This window comes from Salmo salar, unplaced genomic scaffold (assembly GCF_965601325.2).
Source record: "Salmo salar unplaced genomic scaffold, fSalSal1 ptg000613l, whole genome shotgun sequence".
Taxonomy (NCBI): Eukaryota; Metazoa; Chordata; class Actinopteri; order Salmoniformes; family Salmonidae; genus Salmo; species Salmo salar.
Window position 1 is genome coordinate 215,038 of NW_027675440.1, and position 16,005 is coordinate 231,042.

Here is a 16,005-nt window from a genome sequence, read left to right on the forward strand (position 1 = left end):
TTCTAGGATATATAGTATATTCTAGAATTCATCCATGATGTCATAATGATAGTTTAACCAGGTTTCTAGGCTATATAGTATATTCTAGAATTCATCCATGATGTCATAATGATAGTTTAACCAGGTTTCTAGGCTATATAGTATATTCTAGAATTCATCCAGGATGTCATAATGATAGTTTAACCAGGTTTCTGGGCTATATAGTATATTCTAGAATTGCCAGTGTAGATTTCCTGTGGAGGCAAATTATTAGAGCTGTTGATAAGTCATTGTATAATATTCAGCCAATTGTTTTTCATGCCATTACATTAAAGGCAAGACATACCTAGATTCAATTACATTCATGAATTGGTTTGAAACCTTTGTTTTAAACCCTTCTCAAAATTGGTGCCTTGCCGGATTTGTAAAAAATGGTTTGTCATGAAACTCTATTTTTTAAATGTATTTAAATGTAACCTTTATTTAACTAGACAAGTCAGTTAAGAACAAATTCTTATTTACAATGACTTCCTACCCCGGACAACGCTGGGCCAATTGTGCGCCGCCCTATGGAACTCCCAATCACGGCCGGTTGTGATACAGCCTGGATTTGAACCAGGGTGTCTGTAGTGAAGCCTCAAGCACTGAGATGCAGTGTCTTAGACCGCTGTGCCACTCGGGAGCCCCAACATCATGTTCTAGTGCTGTCCCCAACTAAAATACATCTTGGTCAACCAAGAGTCATCTGTTCTTTCTACCAATCACCCCATGTGTTTTTATAAAATCAACTATATGTACTGAACTTGTCTGATGCTTTAAGCACGCTGTTTGATTAAATAATTTAAACACAAATGACTGGAGGGAGCCAGTCATCACTATAACCTGACTAGAGGGAGGGAGCCAGTCATCACTATAACCTGACTAGAGGGAGGGAGCCAGTCATCAATATAACCTGACTAGAGGGAGGGAGCCAGTCATCACTATAACCTGACTAGAGGGAGGGAGCCAGTCATCACTATAACCTGACTAGAGGGAGGGAGCCAGTCATCACTATAACCTGACCAGAGGGAGCCAGTCATCACTATAACCTGACTAGAGGGAGGGAGCCAGTCATCACTATAACCTGACTAGAGGGAGGGAGCCAGTCATCACTATAACCTGACTAGAGGGAGGGAGCCAGTCATCACTATAACCTGACTAGAGGGAGGGCTTTTTTTTTTTTAATAGTATCTCAAAATCATTGTCTGTGATTAACCTATATTCTATCTAAATGAAAGTTATACAAATCTACAAGTAACTATTATTGTCAACTATGTAAAAATAGCCTACATAAAGCCAACAAATAAAAACATTGCATTCTGCAGGCAGAAAATATCCTGATAAAAATAAATATCCTAGAAATCACTTTGGCTGCACATGGCCTGTCTACAACAAAATGGAAACATTATATCAACTATCAACTGGGTCAGTGAAACTCGGATAGCAAGCTTGCAACATTGTATAAAATATTCTACACCCTCAGTTTCCTGCTCCAGTGAGTTCTGGACAGACACAGCTGTAGGCTATTTGTGCAAAGGCTAAGAAGTAATCGGGTATTTTATGACATTTCCACAGGATCAGAGAATTACATTTTTCCCTTTTTATGCTGAGTGGTTATCGAAAGGGTGAGAGCTGGAAATATTTTACGAAAATACTTTGAGGAACTATTGTCATTCGCAAATGATTTTGATTAGACTTTGTGTTGTTTGGAAATGAAGAAAAAATTACTTTGAGAAGCTCCAACTCATTAGTGGTGGTGCGTTAAGACAATCAGAAATACTATCTGACATCACCAAATGGGCACATTTATAGACCTACATTTGCACACAGGCCAGGTAGACTAGTCCTACTTCTATATGTGTAACCAGGTAGACTAGTCCTACTTCTATATGGGTAACCAGGTAGACTAGTCCTACTTCTATATGTGTAACCAGGTAGACTAGTCCTACTTCTATATGTGTAACCAGGTAGACTAGTCCTACTTCTATATGTGTAACCAGGTAGACTAGTCCTACTTCTATATGTGTAACCAGGTAGACTAGTCCTACTTCTATATGTGTAACCAGGTAGACTAGTCCTACTTCTATATGTGTAACCAGGTAGACTAGTCCTACTTCTATATGGGTAACCAGGTAGACTAGTCCTACTTCTATATGGGTAACCAGGTAGACTAGTCCTACTTCTATATGTGTAACCAGGTAGACTAGTCCTACTTCTATATGGGTAACCAGGTAGACTAGTCCTACTTCTATATGGGTAACCAGGTAGACTAGTCCTACTTCTATATGGGTAACCAGGTAGACTAGTCCTACTTCTATATGGGTAACCAGGTAGACTAGTCCTACTTCTATATGTGTAACCAGGTAGACTAGTCCTACTTCTATATGGGTAACCAGGTAGACTAGTCCTACTTCTATATGGGTAACCAGGTAGACTAATCCTACTTCTATATGTGTAACCAGGTAGACTAGTCCTACTTCTATATGGGTATTCAGGTGTGTGTCCTTACTCAACATTGACAGGAGTGTTTCAAACAAAAGACAATTAATAAATTGACAACTGACGCATCTTGCAGGGTCAGGTCTGGGTGGTCTGCCAGGGGCCCTTTCATTTAGTATCCGTTTGGGTCAGTTGGGGAATGATTGTATTTCCCCATAGTATGTTGTACCGAAGTTGACCGACTGAAAGGGAGTGTAACTTTGATTATAATTACACTTCCCTGAAGGAGGGAAACGAGGTACAACACCTGTTTGGTCCCGCCCTTTCCTGGGTCGGTGAAGAGCGGTATTAAATTTAAGGAATAAATCCAAGCCTCACTCTCATCACCTGTGGAAGGCGGGGCTTCCAGCGAGGCGTGGAATTGATTGTATGTTGTACCTAGTTTCCCTCCTTCAGGGAACAGTAGTTATAGTCATAACGTGTGGATTTAATAGTATGTTGTACCTAGTTTCCCTCCTTCAGGGAACAGTAGTTATAGTTATAACGTTACCCTTGTCATGTGATGAACTTCAACTTAAATACGGGATCTTGCTGTTGGCCAGTTTTTTTGTATTCTGAAATGCAGTCGAACTATGTATCATTTAGTGGCTCCTTATGTTACACTGGGGAAACAGTTTTCGTTGTCACAGATATACTAAATAATTTCAGAGTTTGCTAAATCCTATGGTTTTTAACTGAGAGTCATCTTGTTATCCAAGATGGCGTAGCAGTAAGACGTGTTTATTGAAAATGTTATGTTTTTTTTGTATATATTGCAATATATTTCAATCTTTTTTTCAATTTTTCAATTAAATATACCTTCCGGCAACATACCTCACCCAATGTAATACGGATCTGCTATTTTTTTAGACCTTATAGCTAGAACCCTCCATCAGAAGCTAGCCATCAGAAGCTAACCAGCTAATTAGCTACTAGCTATTTAGTCATTGTTAGCCACTGCTAGCGGTCTTTATGTTTTTAGCTCAGACACCAGCCGCTTTTAGCCTGGATAATACCTGCCAGTCTGCACAGCACGATATCAACCCTGAGCATATTGGACTGTTTTTCTCCACTACATCACCATATTCCTGCCATAAGCTCTGGACCATTACACCGGATAATCGCAGCTAGCTAGCTGCCACCGAGTGGCCCAGCCCCGAAGCTAGCCTTGAGCCAGGCGCATCTCCCGGCCTGCTCAGTGGACCCTATGATCACTCAGCTACACAGCTGATGCCTCCCAGATTCTTCACTAAGACGACTAGAAGCCACTACATCACCGGATTCCTGCCGTAAGCTCTGGACCTTTGCACCGGAGTGGCTATAGTGGCTAATGCCCTTGTCCCGAAGCTAGCACCAGTTAGCCTCAAGCCAGGCGCATCTCCCGGCTAGCGTAGTAACGACTTCCTAATGGTTTCCCTGTTTCATATATTGCTGTTCACTGAACCCTATGATCACTTGGCTACATAGCTGATGCCTGCTGGACTGTTCATTAATCACGGTACTCCATTTTGTTTGTTTTGTTTATCTGTCGGCCACAGCCTCGAACTCAGGCCCCGTATGTAGTTAACTGACCCTCTCTGCCCATTCATCGACATTTTACCAGTTATTATCTTAGCTGATTAACTGTTGTCTTACCCGTTGTTGTCTTAGCTAGCTCTCCCAATCAACACCTGTGATTGCTTTATGCCTCGCTTTATGTCTCTCTAATGTCAATATGCCTTGTATACTGTTGTTTAGGGTAGTTATCCTTGTTTTATTTTACTGCAGAGCCCCTAGTCCTACTCAACATGGCTCAGAGAGCTCTTTTGTCCCAACTCCCACACATGCGGTGACCTCACCTAGCATAACTGGTGCCTCCAGAGGAGAAACCTCTCTTATCGTCACTCAACACCTAGGTTTACCTCCACTGTACCCGCACCCTACCATACCCCTGTCTGTACATTATGCCTTGAATCTATCCTACCACACCCAGAAATCTGCTCCTTTTATTCTCTGTTCCCAACACACTATTCGACCAATTCTGATAGCCTTTAGCCGTACCCTCATCCTACTCCTCTGTTCCTCGGGTGATGTAGAGGTTAACCCAGGCCCTGTGTGATGTCCTGGCCGTGTCTGAATCCTGGCTTAGGAAGGCAACCAACAATTCTGAAATTTCCATCCCCAACCACAACATTTTCAGTCAAGATAGAATTGTCAAAAAGAGAGGAGTTGCAATCTACTGCAGAGATGTCCTGCAAAGTTCTGTCATACTTCCCAAGTCCATACCCAAACAGTTCGAGCTTCTAATTTTAAAAATGAATCTCTCCAGAAATAAGTCTCTCACTGTTGCCGCCTGTTATAGACCCCCCCTCAGCTCCCAGCTGTGCCCTGGAAACCATGTGTGAATTGATTGCCCCCTATCTATCTTCAGATTTGGTTATATTAGGTGACCTAACCTGGGATATGCTTAACACCCCGGCCGTCCTACAATCCAAGCTAGATGCCCTCAATCTCACACAAATTATCAAGGAAACCACCAGGTACAACCCTAAATCCCTAAACATGGGCACCCTCATAGATATTATCCTGACCAACTTGCCCTCTAAATACACCTCTGCTGTTTTCAATCAGGATCTCAGCGATCGTTGCCTGCATCCGCTATGGGTCCGCGGTCAAACGACCACCCCTCATCACTGTCAAACGCTCCCTAAAACACTTCTGCAAGCAGGCCTTTCTAATCGACCTGGCCCGGGTATCCTGGAAGGATTTTTACCTCATCCAGTCAGTAGAGGATGCCTGGTTGTTCTTTAAAAGTAATTTCCTCACCACCTTAAATAAGCATGCCCCTTTCAAAAAATGTAGAACTAAGGACAGATATAGCCCTTGGTTCACTCCAGACCTGACTGCCCTTGACCAGCACAAAAACATCCTATGGCGTACTGCACTAGCATCGAATAGTCCCCGCGATATGCAACTTTTCAGAGAAGTCAGGAACCAATACACACAGTCAGTTAGGAAAGCAAAGGCTAGCTTTTTCAAACAGAAATTTGCATCCCGTAGCTCTAACTCCAAAAAGTTTTGGGACACTGTAAAGTCCATGGAGACTAAGAGCACCTCATCCCAGCTGCCCACTGCACTGAGGCTAGGAAACACTGTCACCACCGATAACTCCACGATAATCGAGAATTTCAATTAGCATTTCTCTACGGCTGGCCATGCTTTCCTCCTGGCTACCCCAACCCCGGCCAACAGCTCCCCACAGCTACTTCCCTAAGCCTCCCCATCTTCTCCTTCAACCAAATCCAGATAGCTGATGTTCTGAAAGAGTTGCAAAACCTGGACCCGTACAAATCAGCTGGTCTTGACAATCTGGACCCTCTCTTTCTATAATTATCCGCCGCCATTGTGGCAACCCCTATTACTAGTCTGTTCAACCTCTTTCATATCGTCTGAGATTCCTAAAGATTGGAACGCTTCCGTGGTCATCCCCCTCTTCAAAGGAGGTGACACTCTAGACCCAAACTGTTACAGACCTATATCCATCCTGCCCTGCCATTCTAAAGTCTTCGAAAGTCAAGTTAACAAACAGATCACTGATCATTTTGAATCCCACCGTACCTTCTCCGCTGTGCAATCCGGTTTCCGAGCTGGTCACAGGTGCACCTCAGCCACGCTCAAGGTACTAAACGATATCATAACCGCCATCGATAAGAGACAGTACTGTGCAGCCGTCTTCATCGACCTGGCCAAGGCTTTCGACTCTGTCAATCACCGTATTCTTATTGGCAGACTCAAGAACAACCGATCAATCAACAACCGATCGCTGCCTACACCCGCCCGACTAGCATCACTACTCTGGATGGTTCTGACTTAGAATATGTGGACAGCTACAATACCTAGGTGTCTGGTTAGACTATAAACTCTCCTTCCAGACTAATATTAAAATATTAAGCATCTCCAATCCAAAATTAAATCTAGAACCGGCTTCCTATTTCACAAAACAAAGCCTCCTTCACTCACGCTGCCAAACATACCCTCGTAAAACTGACTATCCTACCGATCCTTAACTTCGGCGATGTCATTTACAAAATAGCCTCCAACACTCTACTCAGCAAACTGGATGCAGTCTATCACAGTGCCATCCGTTTTGTCACCAAAGCCCCATATACCACCCACCACTGCGACCTGTATGCTCTTGTCGGCTGGCCCTCGCTACATATTCGTCGCCAAACCCACTGGCTCCAGGTCATCTATAAGTCTTTGCTTGGTAAAGCTCTGCCTTAACTCAGCTCACTAGTCACCATAGCAACACCCACCCATAGCACGCGCTCCAGGAGGTATATCTCACTGGTCATCCCCAAAGCCAACACCCCCTTTGGCCGCCTTTCCCTCCAGTTGTCTGCTGCCAATGACTGGAACGAATTGCAAAAATTGCTGAAGTTGGAGACATATATCTCCCTCACTAACTTTAAGCATCAGCTATCTGATCAGCTTACCGATCGCTGCAGCTGTACACAGCCCATCTGTACACAGCCCATCTGTAAATAGCCCATCCAACTGCCTACCTCATCCCCATGTTTTTATTTACTTTTTCTGCTCTTTTGCACACCAGTATTTCTACTTGAACATCTATCACTCCAGTGTTAAATTGTAATTACTTCACTACTATGGCCTATTTATTGCCTTACCTCCGTACTCCATTTGCACACACTATATATAGATTTTTCTATTGTGTTATTGACTGTTCGTTTGTTTATCCAACGTGTAACTCTGTTGTTTTTGTCGCACTGCTTTGCTTTATCTTGGCCAGGTTGCAGTTGTAAATGAGAACTTGTTCTCAACTAGCCTACCTGGTTAAATAAAGGTGAAATACATTTTTTTTTTTTTAATCTTAGCTTTATTGACAACACTCAAATGGATACTGTCATTAACGCAGTTCTTCAATAATTACACATAATACTTAATACTGTAGATGTTTAGTTACAGTCACATGATCAACTATCAGAAGATCCAGGAAATACTTTTCTGAATGACAGTCACATGACAAACATCACGACATGCAACAACAACCAAAGTGCTTCTTCATTCATTACTCTGGTAAAGACAATTATGCCGTGCTCCACGTTGGATCCAACATCCCTAACAAATTGATGTTTATAATGTGTTATTGTCTGCTTGATTTACTGTAGGGTCTCGTTAGTCCGTTTGGAAACGGAGATACTTAGCTCATAATGTGTAGAGAACTGTTCCTTGATGGATAGGCTATTGTTCAACACACAGAGCTATTTTCCTATATTTGTTGTTAGGTGTAGTTATGGGTCCTACAGTAGGTCTATGTTATTGTTAGGTGAAGTTATGGGTCCTACAGTAGGTCTATGTTATTGTTAGGTGAAGTTATGGGTCCTACAGTAGGTCTATGTTGTTGTTAGGTGAAGTTATGGATCCTACAGTAGGTCTATGTTATTGTTAGGTGAAGTTATGGGTCCTACAGTAGGTCTATGTTATTGTTAGGTGAAGTTATGGGTCCTACAGTAGGTCTATGTTGTTGTTAGGTGAAGTTATGGGCCAATTTGGCAAACAGTGTACAAACCCTCATTGTCAGGCTGATGGAAAAGCCAAAGAGCATTTTACTGGTTGAAGTGTTTTTTAAGTACAAAGCGGTTGATTTGCGATGACGACACAAACATTATATTAAGCAGGAGATTCAAGCGAGCCTGACAATTATAATCCAAAGTAGTGTGAAATGAACTCATAAGCAACCTGGTAATGGAGGTTACTCCCCTGAGCAAACATCTTTTCTCACCAGCAAACATAGAAAAGGGCCTCCAATCTTAGATGTTACTACTAATGTGAAAACAAGACAAAATATGACTATTGTTGCTCATTTTAAGACAAATGTCAAGTAATCATTACATTCATTACAGATGTCAATTGTTGTTCAACATCATGGCTACGCTGTTGGCATGACCTTTTACAGTGGATTTCTGCTGTTGTGGGCCTTTAACCATCTGTATGACTTTGTCATTCACACAGGAGAGAGACGGGACTATCGTGGATCCTCTGGGGAGCCTCAACAACCTCATGATGCTGATGAGGCAGAGAAGAGTCTCTCCAGATCAGAACTCCTCAAGAAACACCAGCAGAGACCCACAGGGAAGATAATTAACCTCTCTGACTGTGGGAAGAGATTCACCTCATCAGGCATTAAAATTCATCGGAGAAGCCACACAGTAGAGAAAGCTTATTGCTGTACTCAATGTGGGAAGAGTTTTGATACATCTAGCCATCTTATTGTACACCAAAGAACACGCACAGGAGAGAAATCTTATAGCTGTGATGAATGTGGGAAGAGTTTTACTCATCGAAGCAGCCTGATATCACACCAGAGAATACACACAGGAGAGAAACTTTCTAGCTGTGATGAATGTGGGAAGAGTTTTACTCGTTCAACCAGCCTGAAATTACACCAGAGAACACACACAGGAGAGAAACCATATAGCTGTGATCAATGTGGGAAGAGTTTTACTCATCGAAGCAGCCTGATATCACACCAGAGAATACACACAGGAGAGAAACCGTATATCTGTGATGAGTGTGGGAAGAGTTTTACTTGCTTGCGCAATCTGACTCTTCACCAGAGAACACACACAGGAGAGAAACCCTATAGCTGTACTCGATGTGGGAAGTTTTTTTTAAAATCTAACCATCTGACGATACACCAAAGAAGACACACAGGAGAGAAACCCTATAGCTGTACTCAATGTGGGAAGAGTTTTGTTCAATCTGGAGAACTGAAGATGCACCAGAGAAGACACACAGGAGAGAAACCCTATAGCTGTACTCGATGTGGCAAGAGTTTTGTTCAATCTGGCAAACTGAAGATACACCAAAGAACACACACGGGAGAAAAACCTTATAGCTGTGGTCAATGTGGGAAGAGGTTTGCTGCATCTAGCACTCTGACTCAACACCAGAGAACACACACAGGAGAGAAATCTTATAGCTGTGATCAATGTGGGAAGAGTTTTACTACATCTAGCACTCTGACTCTACACCAGAGAACACACACAGGAGAGAAACCTTATAGCTGTGATCAATGTAACAAGAGATACTCTGATAAAAGACATCTGATCAAACATCAGAAAATACATGAAGGAGTTGTTTCATGATATCAATGATATGTCACAATGTAGAATGTTTTAACATTGTAGAAGGAGTATTTTAATGATGTCACAATGTAGAACCCTAAACGTTTGTCCCCTGTTCTATTGATTTCAACATGATATGGATATTAGCCTCAGGGGGGAAATCCAGGCTCTGAAATGGAAGAGTTACTATTTATGAGATTTAACAAAAAGTGACAAACACAAAAATAGTTTTACATTTACCATGTTGGTGACCCACTGGAATCAAAATGCAACACTTCAAAATGTAGCTAGCTGTTTTCTACAAATTGTCCTCTAACCAGGGATGTACACATTACTCCCAGATTCCATGTGGATTTTGAGCTGTTAGTTTAACAGGACGTGCAACCTCATCTCCCTCCTCTCACAAAATTGATTTCAACATGATATCGATGAGTGATGACATAAATGTTGTGTTCCTTTGTTTAGCGACCCCTAAATTTAAATGTATCACTCCAAAATGTAGCTGACTGTCTTCTGCAGGTTGTCCTCTAATCTGTGAGGTAAAATATATCTCCCATTTCCATGTGTTTTGTTTAGTTGTTAGTTTCAACATCACGTACAACCTGATTTCCCCCCTAATCGATATCAGTGATTTATTGCTACTTGTCAAAACAACAGCATTTTTGGTGCTTGTACAGTTTTATAAGGAGCTTGTTTAAAAAATACAAGTAATATGATTATTGTGGCAGATGTTTGTGTATATAGCACATTTTATGTTTAGGTTTTCAATTTATCACAAACTGTTTCTGCATATTGGTTATTGATTTGGACACGTTAAAACTGTGTTTTGACATTGGGGATATCCCATCTAGCAACATGTCATTGAAAAGACGTTGAAAATATGACTATGCAACCAAATATTTCATATTTACATTTCATGATCAGATTTAGTAATCGATTTATTGATGATATTTATTCATGCAACCAACTGACAATTTTTGGTACAATTATATTCACATTGTTGCCCTGCTTTTAAAATATCAGGGTTCATTCTCAGATGTGCCAACCCAAATGTACTAGAGCATGACATTGGGGACTGGGCCCCGATCCAACAACATGCCTATCTAGTGAACCCTGAAAAGAGAGAGAAGCTCTGCAGTGAGGTGGAAAGTTACTATGGATATTGCAGTAGTTTCCTCTTGAAATCAGACATGTCAGTGGTGAGGACAACTTGGTTTCTGATTGTCTCAAGGGTGGGCAGTTAAAAAGTTTTGTGTTTAGACAGTGCGTTGCCATGGATCACAATGTATTTTGACTGCACGTTTTTCTGTATTGGAGATGAGTTTTGTTTGGGCTCATTCCAAGGGGACGAGTGTTCTAGAAGCTAGTGAGTTTTAGGAAGAAGTGAGTTCTAGAAGCCAGTGAGTTTTAGGAAGACGAGAGTTCTAGAAGCTAGTGGGTTTTAGGAAGACGAGTGTTCTAGAAGCTAGTGAGTTTTAGGAAGAGGAGAGTTCTAGAATCTAGTGAGTTTTAGGAAGAGGAGAGTTCTAGAAGCTAGTGAGTTTAGGATTCTATAGAAAGAAAAAGGAGAAACAAATAATCCTATTGTATATTATTATTTAGAAATACGTGTTTTTTTCTTGTTTTTAATTGTTGACAGCCAGTAGACATCATGTTTATATTGGTGAAGGTGAAGCATTTTAGTTGATTATAATGTGAAATGGAAGTTGTTTTCTGTTGGTGGTGAGCAAACTATAGGATATATTTGTTGTCTTAAAGGGGAAGTTGTTACAGGCTTTGGTTTTGAGGTTTTTCCATTTATGTTTTGAGGTTGGACGTTAGCACGTCTAGCTCGTTAGCACGTCTAGCTCGTTAGCACGTCTAGCTCGTTAGCACGTCAAGCTCGTTAGCACGTCAAGCTCGTTAGCACGTCTAGCTCGTTAGCACGTCAAGCTCGTTAGCACGTCAAGCTCGTTAGCACGTCAAGCTCGTTAGCCCGTCTAGCTCGTTAGCCCGTCTAGCTCGTTAGCACGTCTAGCTCGTTAGCACGTCTAGCTCGTTAGCACGTCAAGCTCGTTAGCACGTCTAGCTCGTTAGCACGTCAAGCTCGTTAGCACGTCAAGCTCGTTAGCCCGTATAGCCCGTTAGCTCGTCTAGCCCGTCTAGCTCGTTAGCACGTAGGACGCACTGATTGGTGTCACCTCGTTAGTCAGTATGTGTTACACCTGTGCTGGCTTGTCCATCTCGTTAGTGGGAAGGTGTTTCACCTGAGCTGGTCCAGGTTCTATTTAAGAGTGTCTGGCCCAGTGCTCCAGTTGTCTTGATACATGTGGAGAGTCAACACCTTTAGTTGCTCCACCTTTTTGGTTTGCTTCCTGTCTTTAAGTTTGGTGTGGGTTTTTCTTTTGTTTTCCTCTTCTTGGGCAGATTTAGTGGGTCTCATGGTGGGTGTCTTTTAGGTCCCAGTTGTTGTTACTAGTCAACTTCCAGTGGACACCCCCATAGTGTCTTTCAGAGCCCCTCCTAAAAAACAAGTTATATTTTGGGTTGGATGTTGCATCATATTGTTGATATTTTAATCAATGGCGTTTCCTTACAATGCTCATTAGTCTTTCAGTTGTTATTATTGTTTTTTATCCTCATATTTGTGTACTAAATATTTCTGATTATTTTCATAGTTTTTTCCTGTGAAGCCATTGTGTTGCATCCATGTCTGACATGTGCTGTATAAATAAAGCTTGATTTGATTTGAACATATTGTAAAACAAATGAACCCAATGACTGACCAATCAACAGACTCTTGGTCCACCTTAGTATGAAAAACAGTATCAATCCCACTTTTCCAGCCTGCTGAAGGCGTGGTGGAGTGGTAAACACCACCCCCGGCTCTACCAGGGGCTTGAGGTGGTCTCCCACAGCTCTGCTTATGTCATGTTCTGTGGCCTTGCTGTTCCATTTATTGACTGTCCCTGCAACACAGAAATAAACACATTTAGTCATATTATATAAAACACTCAAAGTAATGGATATGGAGCATCTAGGGCCTCAGTTACACCTGGCACCTAAATGTGACTTCTGATCACTCCAAGCTGCATTAGGTTCAGATCTACCAGGATGGGCTTTTGACATAGTCTGGATGCAGTCCGGCCATTGAATATGCATAAGCAATGTAAAGATATGCTGGGAAAAGTACATTTTACACAAATGACCTTCATAAATCAAATGTTGTTGGTCACATACAGGTGTTCAGCAGATGTTATTGCGGGTGTAGCGAAATGCTTGTCCACAACAAATACCTAATACACACAAATCTAAGTAAAGGAATGGAATTAGGAATATATAAATATATGGATAAACAATGTCAGAGCAGCATAGACTGAGATACAGTTTATACATAGAGATGAGAAATGGAAGATATGTAAACATTATTAAAGGGACATAATTAAAGTGACTAGTGTTCCATTTATTAAAGTGGCCAATGATGTCAAGTCTATATGTAGGCTGCAGCCTCTCTGTGCTGTTTAACAGTCTGATGGCCTTGAGATAGAAGCTGTTTTTCAGTCTTTCGGTCCCAGCTTTGATGCACCTGTACTGATATCGCTTTCTGAATGATAGCGGGTGAACAGGCAGTGGCTCAGGTGGCTCGGGTAATAACAAGAAACATGTATGTATGCCTAAGGGGAAATTCACTTTCATACAGCTTAAAGGGGTGAGAAATTACACCGATATCAGTGGACAATTTGCACTAATGTAAATAAATATAGATGATGGAACATATTCCCTTTTGCTGACGTGATGAACCGCTAAGGGGACATAAATATTGACCATCTAAACCATGTGTGACCTCTCACCTCTCTGGCTGTAGAAGTGTTCTTCCTAACCAGTCCCTCAACAGCTCTCTGACTGAGCTCCACCCTCACTGGGTCTTCAGAGGAGAGGAAGGCTGAGGAGGGATGGAAGGATGAATGGATCAGTCAGTCAATAAAGTGTAGAGCTGCTGTCTGACAAAATCACTATTTTAGTAGTTCATTAAAGTAAATAAGGCTTTATGACTGCTGAATACCAACTATCAATCACTTAGATCATGTATTTTCAGGTAGAGATACATCCTTGGGATGTCCCTAGCCCGTTGAAGTTGACATTTAAAAGGGTTAAGGTTAGGGTTAAGGTTAGGGTTTAGGGTAGGGATGTCCCAAGGATCCCAGATAGCATTGACCATCGTGCATTATTCTGTCTCTTTTACATAGCAGGTGTAAAATAAACACAGACAAGACAAGTAGGCACGCAGTGCATTATGGTCATTGTAGTTTAAAAAATAGCATCTAATTATGTAGGGTGACCATACGTCCTCTTTTTCCCGGACATGTCCTCTTTTTGGACCCAAAAAAATGCGTCCGGCCGGGATTTCTAAATCGCCTAAAATGTCCGGGATTCGGCTTTTGCTTCCTACAGTCGCCATTCATTGTGTGCGTTTTGGGGGTTTTGCATTGCTTTGACCGCTTTCAAGCGCTCGTACTAAGACCGAAGCAATTGTTAACGCTGTGATAGCACCACATTCTGTCGACATAGCTCAGAAAGCACTAGAAGACATACCTTACTGTGGTGTTTCTACTGATGGGAGCAATCACGGTGCTGTGGAAATATTCCCTCTGCTTATTCAGTATTTTGATTGGAAGAATGGTGGCGTGCAAAGTAAATTAGTCGAAGTTAAAAACACTCCAAATGAGACAGCTGATACGATCGCGCAATACATCAAAGAAACACTGGAAAATAATGGGATTTTTTCCAAATATATTGCATTTACAGTAGGGTGACCATACGTCCTCTTTTTCCCGGACATGTCCTCTTTTTGGAAAACTAAAATTTGGTCACCCTAAATTATGCCAATCTGTATGTGGGGTTGTTAGAGAAGAATGTGATTGTCAGCCCTAACAATCCATTCTAGCAGCTCATCAGGCTCTGAAAAAGTCTTCATTGATGACGTGTTCCATCTATTCCAGGGGACAGCAGAGAAACTTCATCGATTCCACTCCTTCATCAATACAAGCAGTGAACATCTGAAATTCACCCTCACCTTTGATACGCATGAAACAAGCGCACCCGATGGTTGGACAATACTTTTCTCGTTAATCATCTTAAATACTTAAACTGGAAATCAACCAATCCTCTATTGTTAACGCAGTGGAAAGGTCAAATGCTTTATTATCTACACATGTAAAGTGAGTGAGACGGAGAGAAATAAAATGGTTAGGTTATGGTAAAGTTTATAAAAGATCAAATTAAATATTTTTCCCAAAAATTGTTTTAAGTCCCAATGCAAAGTTACACCTCACTGTTCTATTTTTGGAGTTATTACATAAAACCAATAAGAATTCAGAAGAATGATAAAGGCAGGTGTGATGTAATATGGAAGACCGGTCTATTCCCTGTGATGTAAACAACAACAGAAAGAACTTCAAATTAAACCAATCGTTTAAACCAACGTTTTGGAAATACATAACGCTATCTAACCAAATATCAAAGAATGTTAGCTATATGCAGTTATCTTAGCCAGCCAGCTAACATTAGCTATTTAGCCAACTAGTTATGGTCAGCGAGCTGGAGCCCAACTACAAGAGACCAGTTAGAACCCGATTAACAAAACCCAACTAAAACATAACTGCAGATCAAAAGAGCAGAGACATACAGAATGATGGCTGGGAAAATCCTCAACATCCAAAATAGATAGATTCCAGAAGTCAGTCAGCTAGTGCGCTAGCAGTAAGCCAAGGTGGAAAAAGTGACAAAACTCCCGTAGTCGACTTCACAGAGAACATGCTGGAAAGTAGTGATGGGGAAACAAAGCTTCCTGAAGCATTGACGCTTTTCAGCCTGTTGTGTCAACAAAAAAACAAAAAAAACGAGCAAGCAGGTTGATATCCCACGGCAAGAGGCACCAGAGCTACTGTGCTAACGGGTTCCCTCTAGATAACACAACCACACAGTTCATGAAAAGCATGAGGTGTGACTAACGTTTGCAAGCTTGAGCTAGATATCAACCTAGTGTGACCTTCCTGGTCCCGTCTCTCAAGTCAGTGAGTCAACACAGGAAGGAGCAATGGATGGATAGTTCATTTATTTCCAAAGCTGAAATGATGGGACACACACAGTATGGATGAATGATCAGTAGTGACGGGATATAAATAGCACTCCCACAGCAATTCTCCATAAATCTGCCCTATAATATACTAACAAAAAACTATCAAGATGTCTGTCAAAGTTATTATGATCATATAGTGGATTTAACAATTCCTAATAATTCCTAATTTACTATAATAAAATAAATACATTGTTTCCATGTGTAATCTCATATTCACAACATCAGAATAAACTATCATCCATTTTAGTATCAAAATATATCAAA

The 16,005-nt window shown here is 41.4% G+C and overlaps 1 protein-coding gene across 1 annotated transcript; it reads left to right on the top strand.

The window, feature by feature from the left end:
- The first annotated feature begins 8,021 nt into the window (after positions 1-8,021).
- LOC145876880 (uncharacterized) lies at positions 8,022-12,355 on the top strand. Its single transcript, XM_082972217.1, has one exon. It carries the CDS (start codon positions 8,400-8,402, stop codon positions 9,642-9,644), a length of 1,245 nt encoding a protein of 414 aa, XP_082828343.1. The 5' UTR covers positions 8,022-8,399; the 3' UTR covers positions 9,645-12,355.
- Positions 12,356-16,005: the final 3,650 nt, after the last annotated feature.